The sequence below is a fragment of the Phalaenopsis equestris genome, unplaced genomic scaffold, assembly GCF_001263595.1.
Source record: "Phalaenopsis equestris unplaced genomic scaffold, ASM126359v1 Scaffold000226, whole genome shotgun sequence".
NCBI lineage: Eukaryota > Viridiplantae > Streptophyta > Magnoliopsida > Asparagales > Orchidaceae > Phalaenopsis > Phalaenopsis equestris.
Window position 1 is genome coordinate 1,646,600 of NW_018164668.1, and position 11,030 is coordinate 1,657,629.

General features: G+C 35.5%; 1 protein-coding gene across 2 annotated transcripts in view; it reads left to right on the forward strand.

Moving 5' to 3' along the window:
* LOC110023716 (histidinol-phosphate aminotransferase, chloroplastic-like) overlaps nt 1–11,030 on the forward strand; it is a 20,482-nt gene that overhangs the window by 5,752 nt on the left and 3,700 nt on the right. For both annotated transcript variants that reach the window (XM_020723260.1, XM_020723259.1), the window contains 4 exons: nt 5,973–6,081; nt 6,495–6,652; nt 7,748–7,890; nt 8,235–8,375. In XM_020723260.1, coding sequence (XP_020578919.1) covers nt 5,973–6,081; nt 6,495–6,652; nt 7,748–7,890; nt 8,235–8,375 — 551 coding nt within the window. The remainder of the gene's footprint in view (nt 1–5,972; nt 6,082–6,494; nt 6,653–7,747; nt 7,891–8,234; nt 8,376–11,030) is intronic.

Consider the following 11,030-nt stretch of genomic DNA (forward strand, 5'->3'; position numbering starts at 1 on the left):
AATACTCACTATAAGAGGACCTATCGCCATGATTCATATATTTTGCTTCTCTATATCGTGTGTGTTGAACTATATGGACCAAGTGGGAGAATGTTGGGATTAATTTTAATACCCATTGGAATTCCCAATTTAATTTCAATACCCATTGGAATTCCCAAATCAATTGAAAATTTGTTTTAATTTTAATAACCATTGGAATTCCTTGGTGTTTTTAAGAGAAATAAATTTCAGAATGTGGTCCATATAGTGTCTAAGTTCAACACATGAATTTAGTAACATTTCATAATGTGCTCACATCTATTGAGCTCTGTGATGGGCAGAGCACTATAAATTAGATGTGATGCTTGTTGTTTTGGTCCCTAAGCTTGCTCCTCTTCATTTTATTTGCACCATCGAGTTGTGAGTGAGAAAAGCTTAGAAGATCTATAACAAAAAAATAGCCATGTCATTTGTGAGTGTCGACTCTATTCGTATAAGTTATGGTTAGAGGTATGTATGATCCTATCTCGCTTCTGCTTATCGATTCAAATATGTTTGTAGATTGAATAAAGTTGTGAGATTTTACAGCCGAAGCATTGGGAACAATGAAATTTTCTTATGTATACCCAGACCCAGAGTGTCGTTCCTTATGTGCCGCTCTTGCTAAGGATTCTGGTCTCAAACTTGATTATATTCTTGCTGGATGTGGAGCTGATGAGTTAATTGACTTAATCATGAGGTTCAAATTATAGTCCAAACCTCAATTTTTCTTTGAATTTACCTAAAAAATTTTCCTTTGCTATATTATTTTGACTAGTAAAGATAATTGTGTGATTCTTACAATCTCCCACAGATGTGTGCTTGATCACAGTGATAGGATTGTTGACTGCCCTCCTACATTTACGATGTATGAGTTCGATGCAGCGGTAAATGGTGTTTTAGTTATTAAGGGTAAATAATTTTTTTCCACATATGTTTTGTAATTTTTTTAAATATGCTAATGTGGACACCTCACCGGAGGATGAACAACACTTCAAATCCTTGTTTCATCCAAGCTATCCATGAGTAGACAAGCAGGGGACATTAAGGTCTTCGATGTGGAGAGGATAAGTAGTTTTTTTGCTCTCCTTAGGTAAGTTTGATAGAGAGATTTGTTTGGATTTAAGGGTTGTAGAGAGATTTTTTTGGATTTAGCTAGTGAGGAGAAAGGAAATTGGATTGGGGGAGAAAAGGAGAGAACAAGAGGAGAGGGAGACATGAAGAGAAAGGGAAGGGTTTGAATATTAGCTAAGGAGGAGGGGTTTTGTTTAGTTAGTATAAAGGAGTGGAAGGGAGTTAATTTTGGAGGGTTCATTTGATTTAGCACCATTAAGCATCAATTTACAAAGTTATTAGTTTAAAACTAGGCTTGATAGAGAAGGGGATACCTTGTTTGCCGAAATGCCCATTTTAAGTCCAATCTCATTACAAAAAAATGCTACAAATCATTGAGTTAATTTTAGAGTCGCGGTGGGTATTGATGTTGATGGTTTGATTGATAAGTTTGGCTTGTATCAAAGTTTTTTGGGTTAAAGAAACTCACTTCCCAATAGGTTTCTGAAGGTATGCTTAGGGTAATGTTTAGGACGAATATGCATAGGTACATAATATTCCTCATTAAATTTTTGAACGCTTCAATGAATATTTCTTACTAATTTGTACTTCTCATTTTAGATTTTATTTTCTAGTGATCTCATATGTAATATTATGCTTAATAATACTCTTGAAGGATGATCAACTCCTGAAAAATGGACATAAAAAGTGCTACAGTAGTCACATGAACTCCACTCACAAAAGTAATTTTTGATTATACAAGGAACTTGAAAGTGCCTCTAGATCCTCAATTTCGAAAAGTGCTTCTAAACATTATGTTTTAGCTTATTACTAAGTTTTGTTGGAGAAACTTGCTTGAAGTGTTTTAAAGGCATGTGAAGGGAAACATTTAGAGTAGATATGCTCAAGTATCTAATCTCTTTCATTGAATTAGCAAATGCTTACTATATGTCTGCCACTAGTTTTTACATTATTTTGCTTAGCAACATGGTAATGTATGTAAGCTCAAAGTTTACACATATACCTGGTAGAATAAGCGACTGAAGCGAAGGTAACAAGATTTATGGCCTTGGGTTTGTTTTGATACCAACTTGAAAAGGAAAATGACCAATGATGCGATCAATAGAGTTTTATGGACAAAGTTTATTATTGGAAGGCCAAGTCCCAAGTGCTTGTCAATGAGGCACTTTAAAAGATTGGCGTTATTTAGGTTTACTAATTTAGTTTGACCATCTATTTAAGGGTGAAAGACGAGAATTTAAGTGATGCACTAAGAATTGTTCATAAGATTTTTCAAAAATGTCCAATGAATCTTTAGTTTTTATCAAAGATTGTAAAAGAAAAAATTGTACTACTTCATGAAACATGAAATATATAACTTGAGAACTATCGGTAGCTTTTTTTTTTCCCTTTTTGGAATTGTGTCATAATTGAGTCATTTGAAACACATATTGGTTGTGTTAGTATTCTAGATTGAATCATGTCCGCAATCAATCTTACAATGATTAAGATGAAATCCACATTCAAGTATTGCCAAGGCTGGTTCAGATTGAGCAGAGAAATATACAAACTTGCATATTTTTTGGTGGCCTTGACTAATTGGAGAACACATTGGTTAATGATACATGCGATATCATGTTTGATTAATGGCCAGCAAAAGTATGCTTTGACAAAATACAACGGTTTTGTGGTGACCCAGATGTCAAGTTTGCTAGCATGGAATTTATAAATTTTATAAATGAACAAATTACTTAATAATGTTTTGAGGAATGTATAAAAGGGACCCCTTGAAGAGATAACCATTACAATGGCAATAATTATAGGGAATGGAATGCTTATCATGTGAAAGCTCATGAAAAATAATCTGAAAGCGGAAAGATGGGTATTCTGCTTGTAATTGCTCAAAACTATGCATTAAAACTGTGATAATAGTCAAGAGGGAATGAAGTTGAGTAAATGCATTAATAGTTTTGTTGTCAATGCCAAAACGATGGTTTGGAACGGAGTATTCTTAGGGAAAGGCTTCCCATTTGATATATTGGTGTTCAACCTTTTTGGGGAATGTGATTTTTTAAGACTTTGTAATTGAATGAAGAATAAGGAGTGTTTCTTGTGATAATGAATTTGACTGATCTCACGTGTACCTCCTATCATAAGTGGATTAGGTTTGCTTAGCTTTATTCAGCTTCTCGATATATCAGGTCATAGTATGGCCCGTCTGAGATTAATATCTCAAATGTTGAGGTCAGAGGCATAGCAATCCTTAAAAATTTGATTAAAGATTTTGAAGCATTGGAGCTTCAGTCATCTTTAGTTCAGTCTATCGAAAAGCTCAATTCTGTGATAATGGCTATCGAGAGGAATTTTTCTTCATATGTCCCATTAAAGAGTCATAGTGGTGTTGAACCCTCTTATGAAATGTATGTAGAAGTGGTGCAGCCATGAATGATGTGTACGTAGGAAAATGATTGATATGTCAATGAGTTGATAGCTTCAAACTTAGTGGGTTAACCAAGGCACAAGAAAATAACTTGGGCTAAAAAAAAAAACTTCTTAAGATTGATTTGGAGCTTGTTTGTGTTTAAGGTGTTTAAGACTAAACATAGCTGTCGAAGGAGTTATTTTTAGTTGTGCAAAAAATGAGGATTTCTTCGAACTTAACTTTCTTATGGAAGGTTGATTATGTGATGCATTGGAAAGACCAAACTATATGAATACTTTCTTATGGAAGGTTGAGTGTGGGGTGCATTGAAAAGATCAAACTATATGATTTCACATTTGAAGTAACTATCCGAGTTTTGAAAGTAATTTTTCACTCATGTAGGATGGATCTAAAATTAGTGGTACCTATTTTACAAGCCAAGTTTGGAGAAGAAAAGGGGATGTGAAAAAAAAATCAAGAATGACTATCAGCATATCGATAATCTATGCTTAATGGTATTCTTGTTAATGGTCATATTATCAGGACAAATACTCTAAGGGGGTTGTAAGAGGTGGTCTGGATAAGGAGTTCTAATTGGTGGCTTGTTAATGACATATTTAGTGGTGCGAGGAGGGTTAATGTGGCCGAGCGGTTGTCATTAGTTGGACTTAGCTATGAAGGCCTTGTAGCTTCAAAATTTTCCAATTTCTTGGGCATATATAATTGAAGGCATCATGCGGATAGACCTTTATGGCCCAACATTAATTTGATAAGTTATTGAAGGCCATGAATGAATTTAGTTGCAGCTTTCTTACTGGTGGTCATTCTTCAAATATTTTGACGTACTTTGTGACCATGAGTGCACGATGTCAAAGGGTGTGGTGTTGGGCTTTCAACTATGTGGTAGATAGGATTGTAATGTTGTTTAAGTTAGTTGTATATTTTATGCCACATGTCAATGCAGTCTTTGCTAGTATTATTGATTTTGTCGACAATTCTTTTCCATAAGCATTGCATGTTACTAGTGAGTTTTAAGGTGGCAAATTGGGCTTTCTTCATTTTAAGAGATTGTGACACAAAAAATGATAAAAACTAAATTCAAAATAGTATATCTCGATGGTCAGTTTAGTGAATGAGATTTGTGAAGTTCGAGATAATAATTTCTTATGGTAGCATTACCACGGGTTATGTCTAGTGGACGAGGGGTTCCAAGTAGTGCATAATTATAGATTTTTAAAATTCCATTACAAATTAGCATGACTAATTCTGCTCAATACCAAAACAAGAATAGTAGGTGGGACTGTTTAATCAAATGAATTAAACAATAAACAAAATTATGAATGAAATTTTGGACGACAAGATCAAATTTATGTTTGCTTAGTTAAGATCAAAATCTAAATGAAATTCTACCAATGGAGAAAATTATGCAAAAATAATTGAAGCAAATGTTGATAAATTGAGCAGAATAAAAAAAATCAATTCAGTCGGGATATTCTAATCAAACTTTTATTGGAATGAGCCTGATACCCTTGAAATGCTGCATATTGCATTAATTAAAAATAAAGATATTACATGTGGACAAAACGATTATAGTAAAACAAAACCCCAAGCACAATTTAGTCCCATCGGTTATAAAAATATCAATTTAGTCCTTAGAACCTTTCAATATTGGTTGAAATAGTCCCTAGCGAGGAATATCCGGGGACCTAATTTAACATTTTTATAAACTTTGGGACTAAAATTACCTCATGTAAATAGTCAGGGTAATGTTTTGACACTTTACTCAAGCAATTAAAAATGCAATGGAAGACCGGTTGCTTTACTCTGATACCAATTGGGGTTGCCTCAATGAAGTATAAAGTGCACTTGATCTCCTTGATTGTTCTAGATTTCCATGAACCGAACAGCGGGGGAAAATGGGTTTTGGATATGGAGGGCAAGAATGCCAGCTAGTTTCCTTGGACTTTGTGGAGCTCAGGTTTGGAGCAGTTGGAGAGTTTTGGTAGGATCTGGCCGGCTGGAAAGATGGGATTGAATGGAAAGAGGAGAAAGCATGGGAGCTGAGGGTTTTGACCGGCTAGCATAAGGGAGAGGGAGGGGAAAGAGGAAGCTTATTATTTTTATTAGGAAGATTTACATACATACCGTTCAATTCGTATGCATTTACATATTTAACACCTAAACTTCAATTTTTGCATACATACGACCTTACATATGAATGAAAGGGTGTGTTTTACTTTTTAAAAGTTAAAATGATGGTATTTTTGGTGTGATATGAAATATTTGGCTGGTATTAATATAAAAATTAAATCTTAGGTTTTAGATATGTAGATACATAGAAATTTTGGTGGGATTTATGTAGATGCCCCTTGGCCCCTTATTATTATTATAGCATGTATATTACTTTGTTGCTCTGTCTAGGCCTACTATTTTATGATACTTTCTTACCATACCTGTTACCTATTATGCTTTGATGCAGTTCCAAGACTCTCAAATTTCAGTTTGGATATCCCCCGTATTATTGAAGTTGTCAAACAGGAAAAACCAAAATGCATTTTCCTGACTTCTCCAAATAATCCGGATGGGAGGTACTTCTGCATCTTTGCATTGAGCTTTTAATATGTTGCCAGTGATTTAAAAATGTAATCTGTTTGAAGTCACGTGACTATTTTTGTGCACAACTACAGCTTGCCTGCAGTTTTTTTTTGGGGAGGGTGTGGACAATTCTTATGCTTTTACATATCTAACATCTAAACATTCAGATTTACATGCATACCGCTCAAATCCTTAACATCACATAAAAAATACCATCATCTCTATTCTTTTGAAAGTGAAATACACCTTGTTATGCATTAGATATATGATACAAAGGTGTTATAAGTGTGAATATCAAAATTTGAGTGTTAGATATGTAAATACATAAAAATTATGTGGTATGTATGCATTTATCTTTTTTTATTTTTTTGAGATAATACTTAACTCTATCTTTTTTTACTCCCAGTATAATTAATGATGAAGATCTTCTAAAGATTCTGAACTTGCCTATTTTGGTTGTACTGGATGAGGCATACATTGAATTCTCTGGTCTTCAATCAAGGATGAATTGGGTAAAGAAGCACGATAACTTGATTTTTCTCCGTACATTTAGCAAAAGAGCAGGTCGGTTAGATGAACTTTGGATTCCTATGCATTATCATGTTGCCCATTCTTTTGTATTTACATTTTTAATACCTAAAGTTTGCTTTTTTAACATTTATAACACCCAAATCTTTTATATCACAGCAAAATTGCCTCTATTTTAACTTTTAAAAAAGTGAAATAAAGCTTTTCCTGCATAGATAAGGTGGCATATATGTACAAATTGAAGGCGTCGGATATGTAAATATATAAGAATTGAGTGGAACGTATGTAAGTCTTCCTGTTCAATTTTTTTTGCGCAAGGAAGTGAGCTTATACAAGAAGGAACTTGCAAATTTAAAATGAGCGGGCAGCGTATGAGGGATTTATATTAGTCTTAACTTTGAAATTCTATGCACGAACACAAGAAAGTAGATAATGAAGAGAACTTGAATTGGGGGTACCATGGATGTAACTTAATTTACATAGTAAATGCTTGAAGACAAAAGCCCGTGCTAAGTCTATAAATAGAATGCTAGTTCAGCTCATGTGGGGAATTAAGTTCTCTTCAAGTCAGCTTTGGAGAAAGTTTAGGATCTCATCTTACAATTCGAGCATCGTTCTCGTTGTTGCTTAGTATTCGTGTTGTCAATTTTATTTTCTCGTGCTACTTGAGCTGCCATTCATGCTTTCACCCGCTACTCGAGCTGCCATTCATGCTTTCACCCGCTACTCGAGCCATTATTCGTGCCGTCGCCTACTTCTAGAGCCACTGTTATTTTATTCATCTGCTCTCAAATGTTATTTTATTCATCTGCTCTCAAATGCTATTCATTATTCTTCTGTTTGGACTCTCTGCTGCACATTTTTGTTAGGGGTATTTACAATTTACATAGCGCGCACAGTTCTTATGTATTTACATATCTCGCGCCTAAACTTTCGTCTTTACACGCATAGCACTCAAATTTTTAATATCACATAAAAAAATAATAGTATTATCACTTTAAGTGAAATGCATATTTTCATGCATTTATGTTAGTATGAAAGTTTAGGTGTGACATGTAAATACAGAATTGTGTGCTGCGTATGTAAATTTTCCTTCTTCTAATGATAAAATTGCCCTTGAAATTGATGTAGGTTTAGCTCGACTTTGTGTTGGTTATGGAGCTTTTCCTCTCAGCATTATTCAATATGTATGGCGGGCGAAGCAACCATACAATGTATCTGTGGCAGCAACAATTTCTGCATGTGCCGCTTTGCAGAATCCTGGTTATCTGGAGGTACCTCTGCTGTGTTACCGTTGCTGAATCTTATTTTATAGGGGCATTTGGATACATACCACTCAATTCTTATGTATTTATACATCTAACGCTTTAATTGTTTACATTTATACCACCCAAATATTTTGTACAATATAAAAAATACCACTATTTAATTTCTAAAAAGTGATTAAATCTTTTTATGCATAGGTAAGGTGGCATACTCTAAAATTTGAAGTTTAGGTGTTAGCTGTGAAAATACATAGGAATTTCGTGGTATGGATGTAAATCTTCCTATTTTATAATGGTATGTTTTAGCTGGAATTTCTTACATAAGGACCCTCTATTTTCCTCAATTTCCTCAGAGAGTAAAGAATTTACTTGTGCAAGAAAGGGAAAGGTTGTTTGCTCTTTTGAAAGAAGTGTCATATCTTAAGCCATTTCCAAGTTTCTCCAACTTTATTCTTTGTGAGGTTACTTCTGGAAAGGATGCTAAGAAGCTGAAGGTGGTACACTTTGTATATTACCTATATAATTTTTCTCTCTTCATTGGCATAATATTTATATTATTTATTTTAATGGAAATACTTTATATTTCTTGATAGCTTGGTGCTCTTTTGATTGTCTATTTTATTTCATTTACTAAGGGCTTCTTTGGAACAATTTTATTTTTGTTTTCTTTTGTATTTATTTTTTCTTTTTTTTTTAAATACACGTTTGTTTAATGTATTTTTAATATATTTTTACTTTTTGTTTCTAAATACAAATAAATATGTTTTTGAAAACAATCAAAATAAATTTAGGTGTTTTGAATATTTTTAAAAATAATCACATCTTAATCAAATATGTCAAACATGTTTTATTTCAAAACAAAAGAAATAGAAAATAAAAAATAAAAGTGGTCCTAAACAATCCCTTAAGATAAAATTTGAAAGCATGAGCCAGTTTTATATATAGAGGAGGGAGCCTGATGCGGGGTTATGGGGGGGGGTAGCATTCATGCTCCCCCTTCCTTTCCTTCTCCTCCTATTCCCTCCTTTTTTCCTAGCATTTGCCAATTCTGAATTTCTATTATTTTTATTAGTCTTTGCCTATTTTGAATTCTTCCTATTATAAACATTGTCAAATTATGAATTCTTATTATTTTTATTTTCTTCCTTATTTTAAAGCATTGCATAAAATAAATCCTAAGCCTCATTATAAATAAGAGGTAGTATGCTTGGAGTTTCTCAGTTCTTGGATGTTAAGTGATTTCTGAATTTAGATTGCCACCGCCGGTGTTTTTCCCTTTCAAGGGTTATATCTGACGGCGAGGAAGTGCTCTGGTTGTCACTCGTTCTAGATGATGATCGTCTCCAAGTGTCCGAGTGGTGCTCTGACTATAGCTTGATCACGACTAGGCATTTATCTTAACATACTTTTGTTTCACTGCTATCATTTCAGAATCCAGTCACCACAACCCCCTCTTCCGCTGTTGTCGGCCACCTTGCAGGTCCTCCCTGCCCCTGGCCAACCTTCTTCGCAGGCCGCCAGCCTTATTGCCCCCTCTGGTTCCTTTCCAGCGTGTTGTCGGTCCTCTCCAACACCTTCAGGCCACCTGTCTAACTCCTCCCAGTAGCCACCAGCCTTTCCGGCCTTTTCCACGTGACCCCCAACACCGTTGTTCCATTCTCGCCCTATCATACCCATCGCAAAGGGTTGTTTCTGTTTTATGTTATTGCCTTTTCCTTAATTTTAGCAGTCCTCATTGTCGTTTGCTATTTACATGTGCCATGTTATTTTTTGTTGAATTGTTATTGTAACATTGTGGTCTCCCGTAATAATAGTTGCATTTTTTAGTCATGGTTTGGGTTTTCCTCCGGTATTATTTGGTATCAAAGCTAGCCAACCCTAATTTCATCCTATGAGTTTCCTATCATCCGCCCCTACCCGAACCAGCACAACAAATTTCTTTTTTCTTTTCCCTTTTCTCAACTTGTCGTTCTTCTCTTTCATTTCTCTTTTCTTTTTTTTTTTCCTCAGACCCCAAACCATCAATCACACCATCAAGAAGAGATATGCCCGAACCTACCCGTGAAGAGATACGGCGAGAGTTTTGTCGCCTCTAACAGAGATTTGTGGAGATTGAAGAGATGACACAAGAAGAAGTTACTTTCAACTGAGGTCTGTAGATTCGAAAGGGAGAGAAAGAAGATGATGTGAATCCCTTCCATAGGGAAAATTTCAGCGATGAAGAAGACGGGCCACGACGTTTCGAAATCCAGTATCAGAGGAGGCTGGAGAGGGATACCTGCATCCTTCCCACATGGAAACTTTTCAAGAAGAGATCTCTTGGAGGACACCGAGACTACGGAATGAAGGTAGATTTGCCTAAGTTTGAGGCGTGCGTGGATCCGGATGAATTTATTGAACGGATATAGGCAGTTGAGTGGATCTTCAAATACAAAGATGTGCCCGAAGAGAGACGGATCAAATTAGTTGCTATCAAATTGAAGAAAAATGTCTCTTTATGGTGGGATAACTTACAGCAACCGAGACCAGGAAATCAAGGTAGATTTGCCCAAGTTTGAGGGGTGCATGGATCCGGATGAATTTATTGAATGGCTATAGGTAGCTGAGTGGATCTTCAAATACAAAGAGGTGCCCGAAGAGAGACAGATTAAATTAGTTGCTATCAAATTAACGAAAAATGCCTCTTTATGGTCGGAGAACTTACAGCAGCAGAGGAGGCAAGAAAGCAAATTACCAAGTGGGATAAGAAGAAAAAAATAATGCAGAAGAAATTTCTTCCCCCTCATTACCATCAGAACAGTCGGCAGTGGGATCCAGGCAAGCACATCATTCTACTTACTTCGGTAGAGCTCGTGGACATAGGAGCCCTTACCAGCAGAGCAGCGGGATTGGTTTTAGTGACAATCGATCATGGTACGCTTGCAAATGCTTTGGGAGACAGTACAGTCGACAGTGAGATCCAGGTGTTTTCAGGATTAAAGTCAAGGAACCAGAAGCTTCAACGAACAAGGTCGAAGCTCCCCCAACCCAGGAGACTGAAGCAGAGCTATGGGGGCCAGTAGGGGTGTAAATGAGGTGTTCAGCTCGTTTATATTTCGAGCTCAAAAATTATGTTCGTGTTCGGCTTGTTTGCTTAACGAGCCGAACAC